A 19,654-nucleotide genomic window follows, 5' to 3' on the forward strand; every position below is an offset into this window, starting at 1 on the left:
AGCATGTCACTCCCCATCTCTCTCCCCGTTTCCTGTCAGCCTACTGTCCTATCAATAAAGGCATAAAAGCCAAGAAAAATAAATAGCAGATCTGCAAGCTCGAAACGCAGGTACTATTTTCTTTTTTTTATCGTGAGGTTTCCACCCGACAGACGATAGATAAGTATAGAAATCAAATCAAATAGTTAGACTTACTCCTAGACATCTTGCACTGGGATTGACTCTGAATGAGTTTTAACCCATTGAGACCTGAGGCCGATTCTAAAAATGTCTTAAAAAATATATATATTCAAAGATTTGCACACATTTTCATGATTTTTCAAAAATAGCAGATCTACAAGCTCGTAGCGCGGCACTCGGTGCCGCGCTACGAGCTTGTAGATCTGCTATTTTTGAATAGCCAAATAAATCTAAAATGACAGATGCGTTCCCGGTCTTAAAGGGTTAATTATAAAGGTACAGCGTCGTCACCAGTAAATATATCCATGAATATCTGACTATCAACATTGAACATGAGAGTGATAAACAGTATGTACAGTGTCAACTGGCCTTCAACAGGATGAAAATATTTATGTTACAGCCTGTCAACAGTGAATATATCAAGTCATAAGTGACGCATCACACCGCATCAATGTGTCATATCTTAACGCAGTGTGGCCGATAAGAGTGCAGGCTTCACATTGCATTATGCCACGGTGACATATAATCACCACTAAAAAAGCACAACATCAAGGGAAAGATTAAAGCCCATGAATAATTCAGGATTCTCCTTTTGATCAAGGTTTATGACAAGCTGCTGATGCTTAGCCCACAAGTGGAGGCTGATGAGATCCTGATGGCTCCCAACTCTGTCCTCAAGCTGCAAACCAACAGGTGAGTTCTAACTCGCCTCCTACACCCGTAGTACAGTGGTTCTCAACCTTTTCAGGCTGTGACCCCCAAAAATAATCATATTTGAACCTGGGACCCCTACAAAAATAATCATATTTGAACCTGGCACCCCTCCAAAATAATCATATTTAAACTGGGGGACCCACCACCCTGACGAGCACTTGGAGTTGAGGCATTTTGACTCGGTTCCACAGATAAATATTGTGAAAATAGCGGATCTACAAGCTCACAACGCCTCGCGTTGTGAGCTTGTAGATCGGCTATTTTAACGTTTGCCTCTTTCTTATATTATTTGACAATTTGGGCAATGTTTGACCAGTTTTTATAGTATAGTTTGTTGATTAATTTTGACGCTGTAATGGTCTTTTTTTTTCATTACTTTCATTACTCTTTTTTTGAAGCCCTAAAAAGGTCTTAAAAGTCCTTAAATTGTCACTTCACTGTCACCCGTGGAGAAAAAATCATGTCCCACAGGTTGAGAACCACTGCTGTAATATCCCCAGTGATAATTTAATTCCAATTGTAGCTGAGAGTTAAATTTAACGGGTGACTGACCTTGTCCTGTAGCTAGCGGCTCAAAACACCTTATTATTTAGCATAATGGTGAGCATGTAGTAAGTAAGTAGGTCGGAGAGGCTCATTGTCTGTATCAGCAAGAGCGCAGGAGTGTGGCATGTAGATTGGCTATATCCTCTATAGGCATGGGACGATATACGATATTCTCGTATATCGCGATAAAAAACGTCCATGATAACAGTATCGCAGGGTACTGTAATTATCGCGAAAATTATCAGGCTTTTGGGAGCACCCCGGACAGTTGCTTGATTCAGTATTTAGATATTATATATATATATATATATATATATTCATTTTTATCAGACACGCCCCTCTCTCTAGTCTTAACATTACCTGCCAAGATATTAAACATAGTTTTTTATCCCCTGCCAGCGTAATTACCTTAATCTGACGATCTTTGAAACGCAGTGGAAGCCAGATTGTGTACCAAAAAAAAAGTCCCTGTGAGAAGGCGGAGGGATCCGTGTGTCCATTGGAACAGTAACATTCCAACGCCGATCGGCCATTTTGGGGCTATGGCCCGCTGAAAACGGGTGGTTTTCAATGCAAAAAAAAGAAACTGAATTAGGAGTGTTTTTCTAAAAATCCCATAGTCAGGGTGGATGGATGTGACGTTTTTTGGAATGACGTCACATACTTATTCTCTGAGTGACGATGGATCATCCCAAAGCTGGGTTAGGGTGCCCCTTGTGGAATTTTCAAAAAGATAATAATTTTATAATAGAACGACTTTATGCACGCAACGTGTTAATTTGGTGAATCCATCCATCCACCCACTTATCCATCCATCATCCATCCAGCCATCCCTCTTCATCCACTTATCCAGAGGGTCGTGGCGGTAACAGTTCCAGCAGAGAATCCGTCTTCCCACATCATCCACTTAGCTCTGGATATAATCTCCACTGGTCCTTGGTCTACACATGTCACCGTGAACCACATTATGTTTTTATGTTTCCTCTTCGTCTGCATTTTCTCCTGAGGGCCATCATCTTCCTCTTCATCATCTTTCTCTGATATGCTTCGACCCCGTTGCCATTTGCAGTTTGTTTGTTTATTATTATTATTGTCTCCGCCGGAGGCGGAGAGTATGTTTTCGCTTCGTCCCGCTGTGTGTTCACCTCCCTCCTAGCCAAGCCAACGTTGGTCAAGCTCCACGTGACACGTGTCAATATGTTGACACCAATGCCTTTGATTGGCTAGAGGGACGCATGACGAAATAAAATCCTATAAATAGGTGTGTCACTTCAAAAAGCCATCTATGTTTTTGAAGTGAGGTAAGACAGGATCAATCAGTCTTGATTGGAACAGTACCTTCCAGTACAAATCACCCGTCCGTGCGTTTGTGTGTCCCTCTGAGAACACCTAACATTGGTCAAGCAAAGGCGCAGAAGGCCAAAGCTACGTAGCCCGTAGCCCATAACATAGCCCAGGCTATGTTATGGTTTCGGTTATTGTTGTTAGTCATGGCCGCCAGTTCCCACCTGATGTCATGTGTGAGTTCAGACTGCGCCACACCGTACTGAATAACTGCTAGCTTGCATAACATCTTCAGATTAGGATTTAAATCTAAGATATATAGGTCATCATGTGCGTTGTATCCTCCAAAGAGGATGATACGATCTCCCACCATGCAACAACAGCCCATACTACCCCCTGGGGCTTTCCCTTTGGGCTCAACCTTCTTCCACAAGAGGGTCTGTGGATTGAATTTCCACAGATCATTGAAGAATTGCTTTGAGTTGCTGCCACCAAATATGTACAGCTCTCCATTGTAGGCAAAGGCTGAATGACCCTCGCGTCCTTCTGGAAGAAGCTGTGGAGAAGGTGTGCTCAGCCAGCAGTTGGTCTCTGTGTCAAACACACTGATGATGTTGTTGTAGACGTCCCACTGGTTCCCCCCGCCCCCAAATACAAACATCTTTGTCCCGATGATGGTGGCAGAGTGACTTGATGAAACAGGTGGCGGTGTGCCTCTGGTGTTAATTAAAGACCAGACCATTGTGGTGGTGTCCAACTTGTACAGGTCATTAGTGCATCCAGTCAGCTGGGTGATTCCTCCATAAATATACATGACCTTCCTCAAGACACAGGCTGAGTGTTGGCACCTCCCTTCTGGAACGGTATCAGAAATATTGGGTTTGGACCATCTGTGGTTGTCAACATCAAATGAATAAAGCACGTTACAGTAAGGATATCCCCCCCAGATGTAGACAATATCTTCTACCAGAACAGCTGTGTGGCCCGTGCGCACGCAGGGAACCTCAAGGTGATGTTCTCCTCCTCCAGTTTTCACTGTGGTCAACTTCATCCAGCGTGAAGACAGTGTGTTGAAGATGTGGACATCGATATAATCACTGTGGTTGCCACCGTGATCGTAACCGTGATCGTAACCTTCAAAAGAGTACAGCTTGTGTCCGACTACCACAGCAGCCGGCCAGGAAAGCCTATGTCCTCTTTTCAGATGTGTCGTCCAGTGAAACATTTCACACGCCAGCACCACTGTGAATCAGTGCAACTAATTTACAGAAGAGGTTAGAAGGCAGGGCAATGTGTTGCTAACAGTTTCTGAATGGTGTTGTGTTGGGAAATAGAATAAAAACATTTAAAAGGACAATTATGTTGAATGTGATGTCATTCCTAGATGACATCATTATTATGGAATAGCTAATGACTCAAAGTGAATGGCCACTTTAGCTAAATCTATAATCTGAAATGTGCTAATAATAAGATGTGTTTTGTCAGTACTATGACACCAGTACTATGACATCAGTCATCCATATTTGGGCACATCGAGATAAAGACACACAGACAGATACTGTATGCAGAGATGTAGAAAGGCAACAACACCTTGGAAACAGTGTTTGTGGACTGGTAAGAGTTTCAGGCTCGATGCTCAGGAAGAGCTTCTACCCAGCAGCTGTTAAGAGTCATAAACAAGGACATGGTCAGTTCCTGTCTTTCTAGAATATCTAATCTTCTTCATCTTCACCCCCCCCCCCTCTAAGATATCTAAGATATACAAAGTGGCATTTTAAGATTTTTAAGCATATTTACATCATCGTGATAATATCGTAAATCGCAATTATTTTGGTCACAATAATCATGACATGAAAATGTCATATCTTCCCATCCCTAATCCTCTATTAAAGGTAGGGTAAGGTATTTAGTTAAAATAAGTCTTAAAGGTTCTATGACATTCATTTAAACTTTTTTTATGTTTTTTGGGGGGTTTTATGACCTCAATTACACCTAAAAAACAAACTTTGAACATTCAGTGGATTTTCTGTGGTCTGGGGTTTTCTGAATAACTTAGCTTGGCCCTTCGGCAGTGAGGTCACAGCCGATTAATCCCGCCCACTCTCCTCCTCGCCCCTCCCCTCCCCTATCCTTTCCTTTGGGGGGGGGGCGGAGCAGAGGCGATGATTGACAGGCAAAATCCCTCACCAGCGACACCCGCAGGCAAAGATTTCTTTTTTCATTGCAGTTGAAAAGGCTTTAGAAATGTGCGAGAAAAACACCTGCCATGGATCAATGGAGTGGAATTTTTTGTTAAAACTTTATATACACTTTGAAGGACCATGACAAAGACTTTTAATGTGTGGTAAAACATGAACGTCATGAAACCTTTAACTAGCTTTATATTCTTATAGTACTCATTGCTACAGAGTGTTTATTCAGTAACATGAGTCTCCATGTCTCTCCAGATCTTTATTAAACAGAAAATGCATTTTCAGTTCAGGACACCAATTTTATCGAAACAGGATAGATAACTCGGTCAGGATACAGATTAAACAAGTGAAATTGGAAGTGATGACGCTAAGAAATGAGCATGCAAAATTGGAACTGGAACACTATAAAAATGAAGCTGATAAATGGGTACTCTCTCCTGATTGGCTGAAATGGTGTCACCTACCTGAAAATGTAATTTTCTGTCAATCAAAGAGCTCGAGAGACAGAGAGACCCCTGTTACTGAACAAACACTCTATAGCAATGATTACTATCAGAATGTTGTCCTTGAACCTTTTAACAAAAACACGTTTGTTTTGACCAAAAAATATCACTTACCCTACCTTTTTAATTCTTGTTTTGTTTTTAAAATATGAAATTATTAAATATCTGGCCTGCAACTCATTGTACCCGGCACATGATGTTTGACTCTGGTGTCTCCATAGGGACGGCGTGGGCACGCTGGCCTACCGGATGCTGGACTGTCCGGAGCAGGCTGTGGTTGCTCAGGTGGACGACAAGGGCTCGCTGTCCTCTGGCTCTCTGACCGGCTCCTCCTCGCTGCTGGTCACCTCAAAGGAGACGTTTGGCATCAATCAGACTCTGATCCTCGCTGTCAAGGTGGGTTCCATCAATCTTTTGGTTCTGAATGCATTGATTTCTTTTTTATACACAGGACAGCGTGGTAGAGGTTCAAGGTGGTCGTTATTGTTACTTAATATGTAAAGTTTCGTAAGAGTAAAATGTCATTTGTTTGGCTCCTAACATTGTTGTAACAATGGTAATTAAATACTGTACTACTAAAAAAAAGCAACGTACTGTATACACACAACAAGAATGAAAAAGGCAAGGGGATATTACGAAGAGAATGACTATGTGCCTATGAGCCTCTCGTTTGTACTGCTATTGTGCTTATATAAAACTAGAGTCTAGAGTTCGGGCCGCCACCGAGGGCCGGATACAGAAATTATTAACTGGGGGGGCATTAATAATCGCGCAGCGCCGACATTTTTTTGCGTTTTTTTTTCAGTTTTTCGGCTGTTTGTATATTACTGCTTCCTATTGTTCTTTTGGGCTTGTTTTCCTAGGCTTCTTTCTCTCGCAATATCTGGCAACACTGCCCATGGAAAATCAGGGCAGAGGATTATTTGAATTGTGCAATGATACATGATGGAATATGATTAAGGATTATTTTGATTATGGTAAGTTCACATTTCATATCATGACATAAATGTAACTTTCAATTTTTTATTTTTTTTGGGGGGGCTAGTCAGGGCATTTGGGGGGGGCATTGCCCCCCCTTGCCCATGCCTAGATCCGGCCCTGCCGCCACCTGCGTCACACTGCACTGCACACTGTACCTGTCTGTGTCCCTTTTATGCCCATATTTGGAGATCTCTCTCCGTCTTGTTCAGCAGTGTCCCTTTTATGCCCATATATGGAGATCCCTGATGTCGTTAGTATATGCCCATATACCCTGTACAGTGACATGAGCATAGCGGTCATTCGTCCATTGTGAATAGCGCATTTCCTTATTGATTAATTAATCAATAACTATTATTTTTATTAAAAAAGGGTCAAATAGGCATCCCTAGAATAGAAAGGTTTTGATCAATGTCTCTTAGGTGCTGTGTGTGAAGTTCTTACCTTAAGTCAGGGGTCTTCAACAGGGGGTCCGGGACCCCTAGGGGGTTCTCAGAGTTACTACAGGGGGTCCGCCAAATCTTTGTGTGATAGAATATTTGTTTTTATATTAACCATTTGAACCGTAGCATCCCTATTCTGAGGGGAACATTTGCCGAAAATAGCAGATCTACAAGCTCACAACGCCTCGCAACGCGAGGCGTTGTGAGCTTGTAGATCTGCTATTTTCGGCAAAGAGAGGGGGGAAAAGAGCAGACTAAGTACAGAGTGAAAGTTTACTTAGTATTGAGGGTTTAAGTGGTTAAATGTCTGAAAATACACATTAACATGAAACCAACATATATGAAAAGCTTTAATCTGCAACACAAGTTTATTGCGAACGCGGAAGGAGGCCCTAAAATGCCTAAACCAAACACATTTCACAAACTCTTCTGGCGGCCCTGTTCTCACTAATTTCACTGTACCACCCACTTCTCTACAATTGCTCATTCCTTTCGATTCTTCTTATTGTTATTTTCGAGCTGCGTTCGCTTCCAGCGTTCGCGCGTCTTACTTGTGCAATATATAGTGGGGGGTCCCTGCTTCATTTCTCTCTCAGAGAGGGGGTCCTTGGCCTGAAAACGTTGAAGACCCCTGCCTTAAGTTATCATTCACCATGTAATGTAAACATACAGTATCGTGAGCATTGTGAGTATTGTGAGCATGTTGCTGTAAAGTGACCCGTACTGTGCCAGTGTCCTTGGCATCGTGCCTCACACAGGCTTGGGGTGGGTGGGGGGAGAGGGGGGGGGGGGGGGGGTTTAGGTGATGCATGCATGCAACCCAGGCCTCCAGCCAGAGATGTTGCTGCTATTATGCGGTCGACACACTATCTCGCTCATTTACCGGCGTGACCCAGTTTTGATGAATTATGAAAGCCGAAAAAAAGTGGTTTCTAAAAAGGTACATCTTCGGGATCATATTGACGGCCATGTCCAGCCATCTCAATGAGTTTGAACGTCTATTAAGAGACAATAAGCTCCATTAGCCAGCCTAATGATCAGTCGGGCTGAACTGCACTGTCTCTTCATATTCATTAAGAACAGCGTGGACCCATGGGGGGGCGGCCTGGTGGTTCGCCAGGACCCAAAGGTACAAAAAAAAAAATCCATTATGAATTATAGCCACTTAAGCCCCTAGTGGTCTTCTTCATATTCAGTAAGAACAGCGTTGAGCCCATGGGACGCCTGGTGGCTCTGGCGATTAGTGCACAGAGCCATGATGCAAATGACTGTTTTAATCTGGAAAACAATAGCACTGACCCTTGTTGATTTGATTGATTACTTTCTTAGTCAGAAATGTAAACGGCGTGTGGTACGGGCAGACTTTAAGAGGATCCCTGGCTAATACGCCTAATATGTCTTAATACTAATTGCCCTCTATGACTAAAATTAAAAACATGTTGAAATTGTATTTATTTTAGAAATAGTTGCGACGGGTGTTGTCCCTATTGAGTAAAACTCAACTGTTTCTACAAAATGTCTTCTAAATCCTAACGGTTAAAAAAAAAAAAAAGGATGTTGCTATGTCAGTGGTGCTCAAACTTTTTCATGTCAAGGACTCCCAAAATGATATGCATTTGGCCGCGGACCCCCATCTCAAAATATGTTATTCCAGGGACCCCCAGAAGCAAAGATTCAAAAATGTTCGCTTTAAAAGAATATCTATTCAAAGATTTGCTAATTTTCATGATTTAAAAAAAAATTGCAGATCTACAAGCTCGTAGCGCGGCACTCGGTGCCGCGCTACGAGCTTGTAGATCTGCTATTTTTGAATAGCCAAAGTGTAAAATAATGCTTTTCAGCTCAAATCAAAATGTGACACAGATGCCTTATGTTATATATATGTGTGTAATCTCGGCAACATTGTAAATTGTAAAAATCTCTCAGAGAATCTTAAATAAAGGTTGAATGAATAATGTATTAAGGCATGCAATACTAATTAGCCAGGGATCCTTTTTAAGGCTAAAAGGATAACACAAAAAAAAAGTCCTGGGGACTTGTTTCCACTGTGGTCCTATGTATTCAATTCAACACAATAATACATGTCATCAACAAACACAAAACACTGTGTACAAAGGAGGAAAAATAACTTTCGATGGGAATCTACATTTCCCTCCCCTTGTGGTCTCCTGATAGGCCAATTTTGACTCAATTATGACTCCTGGTATGACCCCTTACCCCCCCCCCCCCCCCTCCACCCTCCCCAGGTGGTGCCAGTGTCCTACGTGCGCCTCAGCACCAGTCCGGCCCTCCACACCTCCACCAGAGAGACCCTGTGGGCCATCCCCCTGGGCATGGTGCTCTCCTTCACCGTCCACTTCCACGCCGCCAGCGGAGAGGCTCTGCACAGCTCCACCTCCATGCTCACCTTCACCACCAACAGGTCACTATACAACACCACACACAGCTCCACCTCCATGCTCACCTTCACCACAAACAGGTCACTATACAACACATACCACACTACATTTACCACCAACAGGTCACTACAACACACACCACACTACATTTACCACCAACAGGTCACTACAACACACACCACACTACATTTACCACCAACAGGTCACTACAACACACACCACACTACATTTACCACCAACAGGTCACTACAACACACACCACACTACATTTACCACCAACAGGTCACTACAACACACACCACACACTACATTTACCACCAACAGGTCACTACAACACACACCACACACTACATTTACCACCAACAGGTCACTACAACACACACCACACACTACATTTACCACCAACAGGTCACTACAACACACACCACACTACATTTACCACCAACAGGTCACTACAACACACACCACACTACATTTACCACCAACAGGTCACTACAACACACCACACTACATTTACCACCAACAGGTCACTACAACACACCACACTACATTTACCACCAACAGGTCACTACAACACACTCCACACTACATTTTATACCAGCAGATATTAACACAATGAGTGCCAGAGGTTTTTTTAAAACGGGGTACATCGAGTGCCAGCGTTTCTTACCGTTTACGTCGATCTCGGGCGATGGCCGAGGGTCCCGTCTAACGACTGGAACAATAATATTTCTACCGCGATCCGCCATTGCAGAGAGATCGCCCGTCGAAAAATGGCTTGTCTTGACCACTGTAAAAAAGATATGGAGATATAGACCTTTTTCTCCAAATCCTATCACTGGAGCGGACGGAAGGGACGTTTTTTGGGGCTGACGTCACATCCGTCCATTTCCTTTTACCGGGTCCAAGGATCATTCCTAAGTTGCGTTAGAGCGCCCCCCTTGTGGGAAAAGAAAACGTAGATTCTCGTTTATGGCACTCAACGGGTGTATTTGCAAACACGTAGATTCTCGTGTTTGGCACTCAATGTGTTAAGACATTAACACATCGACCGCCAGAGGTTAATCTCATAATGTACTCACCAGTGCCAAGGTGTTTTTGTTGTTTTTTTGTTTTTTTCATGTCGCCATAGATCTTGTTAAAATCCTTAAGATTGAGATTGAGCCGGTCTGTTTACATCCGCGAGATCTCCCTGTATCTCCCAGTGAAGATCGCGTGTCAAACGGGGCATCCATGTTTGAGTTAGAGCGGATTACGTTAAACAGTGAAATGCGAGGAGAAAAAACTACAGGAAGAGAATTGAGTTTCAGTTTCGTCTGTAGAACGAGGGCGGACGTGATCGTCAAAACCGGATCCCAAATAATTCCGTTTCCGGTCATCAAACCGGAAACGGAAGTGGATCAAAAAAAATCCGAAAGTGCACCCGGACCGCGCATGCGCGAAAAGACCGCAGCCCGTAGGGCTACGGTCTCGGCGCTTAACAGTTGGATTTAACGGACCGTAGGACTACGTTCTTGGCGGTTAATGTGTTAAGGCTGAAAGGATAACACAAAAAAAAAAGTCCTTCCATTGTAGTCCTATGTATTGAATTTATCTACATAGCATAACAAATGTACATAATAATTCAAGGTTCACGGTTGTACTTTATTGTTGCATCTTGTGTACAGGTACATAAGAGTAAAACTTATTTTGGTTTGGCTTCCTTCAGACATTGCAGCAGCATAGATAATAATAACAACAACAACAACAGAATAATGATAGAAATCGTAAAAAATATTTAAAGACAAGAGTGCAAAAAGAGAGTATAGATAGAGCATCATCGGATGTAGTAATACATGTCATCAACAAATACAAATGTAGTAATACATGTCATCAACAAATACAAACACTACAATTATGTTTACCTCCCCTTGTGGTCTCCCGATAAGATGTTTTTCAGGACAATTTAGAAAGAAACCAGTGTTACACATCCTTATAATGGATGGTGTGTCAGGGCATTCTTTCATTCATTTTGGTGGCAGAGCAGTAGAATGAGAACTTTCCCATGTTTGTTCTAGATTTATTCCTTTCACGCCGTTTCACAAATCGCATATTTGGCAAAGCCTGGCAAAATGTTCAGTCGTGAGTTGTATTTTGCTTTAATCCATGGGATTAGTGTTGCGTTGCGATTTCAAATGTTTTTAAAATATTTTTGCCTATGATGACATGCCCAAAATAGGGATAGATTATTATTTTTATTATTGATAAAAATTATAATCAAACTGTTGCAGCTCTACTTTGGACGTTTTCATTTAGTGCGTTTAAACAAAGACGGCAGGGAATCGGTTCCTTTGGGGACATTGTTTTAGGGGTTCACTGAGTTAAAACGGCCGTCCAGAATCCTGACATTTAGTTTTACAGTTTGCTTACTGTTGTTCTAAAGTAAAAGCCGCAGAGCTATTATCCTGCTGTTGTGAGCTGTACCGTATTTATAGCACCAAGGCCAGCTTGTTTATGTAGCCTTCCCCTGACCATACCTGAACTGAAGTCTTATACAAATTAGTCCCCTAGCAGTTTGCAAACAGTGTGCAAAAGCACAGATTTATACAAAAGAATGCTAAAAGGATGACCCAGGGAAGCCCTCGGGGCTTGTTTCCATTAAGGTCCTGTGTATTCAATTCATCGAGAGATTTAAATGTAGGGTAAGTGATATTCTTTGGTTAAAACAAAACGTTTTTTGTTATAAGGTTAAAGCTCTATTATTCTGATAGTAATCATTGTTATAGAGTGTTTGTTCAGTAACAGGGGTCTCTCTGTCTCTCCAGCTTTTTAGTAAACAGAAAATAAATGTTTCAGCCAATCAGGAGAGAGTACCCATTTATCAGCTTCATTTTTATAGTGTTCCAGTTCCAATTTTGTCTGCTCGTTTCTATGCGTCATCACTTCCAATTTCACTTGTTTAATCTATATCCTGACTGATTTTTCTCTCCTGATTTGGATAGATTTGGTATCCTGACCTGAAAAAAGCATTTCCTGTTTAATAAAGAGCTGGAGAGACACTCCTGTTACTGAACAAACACTCTATAGCAATGAGTGCTATTGGCATATAGAGCTATTTAACACTTATTTTAACCAAAGAAAATCACCTACCCTACCTTTTTAAAGACAAACAACAATATACAATAATATGCAAAACACATCATATGACAGAAAGATATGTCCAGTAAACAGCTGGGGAGGGGGGGAATCTTTTTCTGAAAGATAGCCGAGCTAGCAAACGAACTGCTTCATTGATAAGGCAATTGGCACATCTCAACAACAAGGCTATTCAAAGTGACTTACGGTGAGAAGAAGCATTATAAAAGTACATTTGAAAACAATTATGAATAACTATCCATCATTGCATTAAAGAATCAAGAGAATAGAAAATATGACTAAGTTGAAATACATTACAGTACAAGCGCAGCAAAATAATCAAAAACCGCAATAAAAGGCAAGCAAACAGAACGTCTCAACTTTGATTTCAAAAGAACCGAGTTATAGCAGCAGACCTGCACTTTTCTGGGGGTTTGTTCCAGCTATGTGGTATATAAAACCTAAACGCTGCTTTTCTCCACACATTTCTCCATTAGTTTTGACATAAAGCTGACCTGTCTGACAACCCGAGAGGTCTGGATATATAGTTCATGATGTATCGCAACGTAAAAAAAATACATTCAATGCTTTAATAAACCAACAGTAGTATTTTGAAATCAATTATTTTGACAGACAGGTAAGCCAGTGTAAAGATCTGAGAGCTTCCAGTGATATGATCCACTTTCTTTCATCTTACTGAAGAGGGCTCCAGCAGCTCAGCAGTCTGTCTGTCTGTCTGTCTGTCTGTCTGTCTGTCTGATCGATTTCTATTTTTATTTTATTTTTTTCGGAGAGACCTGTAAAGAAATTGTTACAGTAATCAAGCATGGATTGAAGTTATCAGTCACTTCCATACAAGGCAGCACAGCACGTCTTCTATGGAAGCACGCCGAAAATAGCCGATCTACAAGCTCACAACCCTGTTAGTCCATTAAGACCAGGAGCGCTTCTCTGTCATTTTAGATTTATTTGGCTATAAAAAAATAGCAGATATACAAGCTCATAGCGCGGCACTCTATGAGCTTGTATATCTGCCATTTTTTTCAAATCGTGAAAATGTGTGCAAGTCTTTGAATATATACCCTATTTTCCGCACTATAAGGCCTTATAGTGCGGATGCGCCTTATAATCCGATGCGCCTTATATATGTATCAATATTGGTTCCCTTGGTTTCCGCGCTATAAGCCGCACCGTCAGTGCGCCTTATAGTGCGGATGCGCCTTATAAGGCGGTGCGCCCTATATATGAAAATAATACATTTATTGAAGGTGCGCCTTATACTCAGATGCGCCTTATAGTGCGGAAAATACGGTATATATTTTTAAAGCAAACATTTGTAAAATGTTTTGTTCCAGGGACTTCCAGAAGCTAAGATTTGAGTTACAAATGTTTGCATTAAAAACTATACATATTCAAAGATTTGCACAGATTTTCACGATTGCTAAAACAATTGCAGATCTACAAGCTCGCTGCACCCGGTGCCGCGATATGAGCTTGTAGATCTGCCATTTTTGAATAGCCATAGAAAAAGAATGACACACGTGCTGCGTCTTAATGGGTTAACATTGAAGTATTTGAAGTGGTCACTGGTCATACTAGCAATAGAACAGATTATAAAGTGTTTGAATTGATCACACTAGCAATAGAATACCTGTGTCCAAGGCATAACGCCTGTGTCGGAGGCATCTTAAAGTTATACAATGCAGGTCCACAAATAACAATTTTTAGCAGCCTCTGCTGGTCATTACCGTCACTGCAGGCCGTTCGTTTATTCCTCTGTTACCCAGAATTCCATTTGTTTTCACCGGAAGACGGAAGCGTTTCAAAAAGCGTTCTTTTAATTGTTTTATACGATCTGTGGATCGTTTCTCTTAGCCAGTGGAGCTTTAGTTACCGTGAGCTGTGTTTTCTTTTTCTGTTTTTCGATCTTCAAATCATACAATCTCTTAAAAACAGCGTGAGATTCCTTTTTGTTATTAGCGCGGTAGTTCCTGGCCAAACAGGAAACCAGTGCGGCAGTTCCTGGCCAAACAGGAAACCGGTGCATTTCCGCTTCCGTTTTCCGGCTACATGACGTCATTTTCGCGGGAAAGACACCCCTATCACCGTTCAATAGAAAATATATGTATAAAGGCTTTCGGGGGTGAAATTCATGGAGTGGGTGATGTGAAACTTTTGCCACTCACAAAAGATATACAATTTAACTTTAGTTTTGTTGAAAAAGTTACCTAGTATTACTTTAAATAAAACCCTAATGGTCTCAGATATCTCATAAAATCCTTTCATGCCGTTTCACTAATCAGAGATTGGGACATGGCCTGACAAAACCTTTCAGTCGTGAGATTTTATTTTTGCTTTAATCCGTGAGTCAAGTCTACTGAAGAGATGAATGCATGGACATGCTTTCCCAAATCCTGCTGAGAAATAAGTCCTTTATTTCTTGATTGTATTCCTCAAGGTGATAATAGGGTGAATTTGTAATCGTCTTAATTTGGTGGTTGAAATTCAGGTCTGAGTCCATGACTAATACCAAGATTTCTAGCTTGGGTTGTGGTTTTTTAACATTACAGATGGAGACTGAGCATTAACTTTTAATCGTCCTGGGTCCAAAAACAATTACTTAAGTTCTGTCTTTGTTTAATTGAGGACATTTCTGGCACATCCAACCATTGAAATGTTCAGTGTATTTAGTGGACCATAGATAGTCCCCTGGTGCTATGGCTAAATGCAAGTTAAATGGCTTGAGAAAAGCTTTCTTAAGTTTGATCTTGAATTTACTTATTATAAAAAGGATAAAATGTAACTTCCTGATATCTGCAGAGACACGATGGCAATACACAGGCAATTTTAGCTCTGCAATAGTAAAATAGGCTGGGCCAAACACTATTAATTCAGTCAGGTTCTGTACAGTTGTTTCACTTTTCATATGGGATTATTGCCTTTTGATTTGAATGCATTTTGTGTTGTGTGTGTGTGTGCGAGTGAACACTCAGTGACCCGGATAAGTTATGCATCAGTAAAAAAGACACCGTGGCCATGATACAGCATACGATTCCTTACCCAGCCTGATCTCCAGCCTTTTTAGTATACATTGCACGGACCCAGTGCACGTCATTCCGTGCATAGTTGCCTAGAAAACCCGAAATTCCGTGCATATGTACGGCGAGTCCCACGGTGGGCGTAACCAGTTGCAACCCGGAAAAACCTGGAAGCAGAGCAGTCCCCACAACAAAATGTACGATTCTGTTCCTATCGGTACGTAACTCAAACGGCGCTGAGTAGGCTCAAGGGAACGTCGCAACGTTCGGGACGGCAACTCGCTCGCTTTAGCTCACTCGGTGGTCCCTTACGTGGCGACAGTTCCCTTGAGACTGCGCGCCTCCGAAATGGTTTAGTCACAATGGGGGAGATGCGAGGCGGCTATGCACGGATTTTCGGGTTTTCCAGTTGTCTATGCACGGAATTTGAAAAACGTTCAATGAGAATGTTTCCTCTGGCGATCGGGTTGCAGCACCACATGAATGTGTTTGTGTGTATTTTCTGTATATATAACTATAGTTATATATAACTAGGTGTTTCGGTACAACTGCAATAGTGGGAGTGCCTGGTGGCTCAGCCAACCATCTGATACAAAAAAAAGACTCTCCCAAAAAAGTGCAAAATGTACTTCATTTATCCTCATCATCTCAGATGGAGTCGTTTCCACCTGAGTGAGTTAAATGAATGCAGCCCTGATGAGGGGACTCCCTCAAAATGGATTCCATTACCTCCTCGTCCAGATGCTGACAGATAATTTGAGGGTGGGAAAGTATCCAAACGAAGCTGGTGAAGGGCTGGCTAATGGTGTGGGGGGTGTATGAGGGACTTACGGGGTCCTGGAAATCCTCCCTAACGAAGGAGAAAGCAGTCGAGTTAATTAGGTCTCAGTGCTGACTTGTGGCTGTAGATAAAAGGTAGGAAGGTGATCATGAAATGCTGAGGAGATCTACAGTGACAAATACAACAAAATACTGTATATAATAACAGCAACATGCATAACCACTTTCAACCTACAGCATTCTGGACATGTCATTATAGGCAAATATTTTCCATACCTTTCCAAAATAGCAAAAATGGCTATTTTTGTGCGACACTAAAATTATAGTATAAAAGTATAAAACGGTGCTTAAGTGGTTAAAAATGGGGCTGTCCCGTAACTCATTCTTTAAAATGAGCTAAATCGATTGGTCTAATTAACCTTTTTTTTTTTTTTCTCACGATTTTGTAACCCATTTTTCACCCATTGCCTAAGCTTGTAATCCTGGGCGCTACTCTCCCTCTGCCAGCCTCGGGAGAGCCCCGAACTGAGCTCATGCTTCCTTCGGTCACGGCCTGAACAGTTTTGTGAACCCTTGTTCTAAGTGGTCGTGTTGTGTCGTGCTCGGTCCTATACCAGGGATGACCTGGTGCAGGTGGGCAGGGGTCCCGGCAACGACACGGTGACGGTGAGGACGGTCAACGTGGGCCTCACTCTCCTGGCGGTGTGGGACCCCGAGCAGGCGGGCGTGGCGGACTACCTCCCGCTGCCCGTCCAGCACGCCATCTACCCAGAGGACGCCCAGAGGCTGGTGGTGGGCGACGTGGTCTGCTTCAGCGCCCACGTCATCGGTCCAGAAGGTGAGACACAGGAATCCAACTCCTTGTAAAATTGTGTTTCCCGACTTGGGCGTCCGGGGACCACTTAAGTGGTGTTTCTCAAACCTTTTTGTGTTAAGGACCCCCAGAATAATATGTATTTGGCCGCGGACCCCCATCTGAAAATGTTTTGTAACGGCGACCCCCAGAAGAGAAGATTTATTAATAGACGCATTTCCAGACAACGTCACACTGATAAGAACCAGTATGCGTGCAAAAGAACCCGAAAAGCCAAAAGAAATCCTATCAAACTTTCAGATGCTGTTTTCCTCCCAGTGTGGAAGAAGGTTTAGGATGGATGTTTACTGTGATCTCTGCCTTTTGAAATATATACCTCGGTTTATGTTGTGTCAACAAAACCCCACCTCCTGTCGCAGAGGGAGCGCTCTATGATCACGGCATCAGAGCCTGCTTGATCGCGCAGCTGTATCCCCTCAAACCTAATTTATGCTCCGCCGTGCGAAGGTGTTGCGCGCAGAGAGCGGCCGGGAATAGCAGACCTCCAAGCTCACAACGCGTCGCATCCGCGACGCGTTGTGAGCTTGTATGTCAGCTGTTCTCGGTGCGCAATACCGTTTCGGGGTGAAGTATATATGTCTCACTAGGAGCGTCTCGCCAGCCAACACACAGAGGAGGTTGAATGAACTGAAACCAGCGCTCCTCAAAACAACGACGGAGCATAGGCACAAGCATGACTGCTGCCGTTAGCTGAAGTGAAACGTAGCGTTCTCATTCATTCAGTTTATTTAACTTGGAATAACACTATCCTGTCTATGTTCAACAACAACAACAGTTATGTCCATCCTTCAGTCGTTACAAGGCTAAGATGCGTTATGATTACATGCTCTAACAGCACCTTTGTTGGATAAGCATAAGATAAAGTTGATTAAGAGACATGACATCACCGCAACAGCTAATGTAAAGAGTGTCCTACCAAACTGTGGATATACTCGGCAAAAGGAGCGTCTGCCACCCGGCTACCCTGGACACGTCTCCAATCTAACTTGCTAAACAAACTACAGTAATAAACTCGCCAAGAGTAAGTCAAGTATTTACACACTGTTGTCAGCATTGAGCGTAGAGCCCAGAGGCTTAACTTGCTAAACAAACTACAGTAATAAACCCACCAATAGTAAGTATTTACACACTGTTGTCAGCGTAGAGCCATGCTTTTTTCAGCTTTTTTCTTTCGAGCATGAGTGCTGCCGTTTCAGCGCCCCACCTACATTGAGTGACGGCACAACGTCACGTACTGTATGAAATGATTTGACAACAATGGATGACGAATGGATTAGAACTACCAACACCAGAGCTCACAGCTGCATGTCTGCTGTAGATATATTGCCACTGCTTAATAAAATATTTATAAAAATCAGTGAATAATCGACTTTGATGTACGCCGTTGAATAGTGGTTTTGATATTAGAATATTCGACTATGGGGGAGAGAACCCACATGTTATAAAATAACCACAATAAGCTGCACATTGACACGTTTATACTCGATAGGAAAATAAGAGAAATACCTTCTTTTTTTTAAATGTTTTTTATCGAAGGCTGATTAATGCTGCTTTAGGAAACCAGGTAATATCCTGTGTTGTGAATGTTAGTGTTCCCATTTTCCTCAGGGAAGAAATCCCCTTAACTTTAGTTACAGTAAGCGTGTCATTGATGAGAGGTAATGAGGCATTGGGGGGGAGAAAAACCCCCAACACAAGCAAACCTTGCAAAAGCAGAGTTAATGATCCGTCCTGTTCCCCCATCCACCCAGGTGTCCCTGGTGCATGGAGCTCCTCAGCCAGCACCGTGCTCCAGGTGGACCCCAAGAGCGGCGCGGCCGTGGCCAGAGACGCCGGAACGGTCACCGTGTTCTACGAAATAGCTGGCGTCCTGAGGACCTACAGAGAGGTACGTTATCTATCCTCTATCAGCATGTCTGACGCATTGATTGAGTCGAGGTGTCTTGAGATTTTGTAACAACCACGCATGATTTCCAACTACTATACAAAATGTAATGAATATTTTTATTTTATTTACTATAACAGTACTTTGTGTGCTCTCATTCCCCAATACAGAGGCAAATTATATACCCCCAAAAAATTAAAGAAATATATATATTTAAAAAAAACACTTTCAACCTGGCACCCCTATTTGGTGTATCGTATCATTATAGGCGGAAATTTGAAATATATTTGAATTTTGTTTTCACAAATAAAAAATATTGTAACTAACCAATCTACAAGCTCACAGATGTAGATCCGCTATTTTTGATGAAACAGGTCTTATAAGTGGTTAAACTTAAGTATTAGTAAACAAAGAAAAATAATGTTTGCAGAGTGGCAACGTGTTTATAGAGTATCTTGCATGGATATGAATAACTGTGTGCCTCTGAGATTTTGACTTGCCCACCAAGGTGCCACATACATACCTGGGTATTTATTCTAGTCATGTCCCTGATAAATGAGCTACAACATGAAACGGCTTGGGTAAGAGTCATAATAATGCAAACAGCATCACTCTCTCCCGGCGGCTCTGCATTGCAGCCAGTGGTGGGAAAAGTACTAAAATGTTTTACTTAAAAAAGTAAAAGTATCAATACTGCAATGTAGAAATACTCTGTTAGGGCACG

At 42.2% G+C, this 19,654-nt stretch overlaps 1 protein-coding gene across 1 annotated transcript in view; it reads left to right on the plus strand.

Annotated features, from left to right (window-relative positions):
* The window catches only part of nup210 (nucleoporin 210), a 101,581-nt gene that overhangs the window by 60,796 nt on the left and 21,131 nt on the right, over nt 1-19,654 (plus strand). The window contains exons 29-33 of the mRNA XM_080443430.1: nt 782-873; nt 5,641-5,815; nt 9,087-9,262; nt 16,789-17,009; nt 18,797-18,933. Coding sequence (XP_080299556.1) covers nt 782-873; nt 5,641-5,815; nt 9,087-9,262; nt 16,789-17,009; nt 18,797-18,933 — 801 coding nt within the window. The remainder of the gene's footprint in view (nt 1-781; nt 874-5,640; nt 5,816-9,086; nt 9,263-16,788; nt 17,010-18,796; nt 18,934-19,654) is intronic.

The sequence above is a fragment of the Gymnoscopelus braueri genome, assembly GCF_963280865.1.
Source record: "Gymnoscopelus braueri genome assembly, chromosome: 12".
Classification (NCBI taxonomy): Eukaryota; Metazoa; Chordata; class Actinopteri; order Myctophiformes; family Myctophidae; genus Gymnoscopelus; species Gymnoscopelus braueri.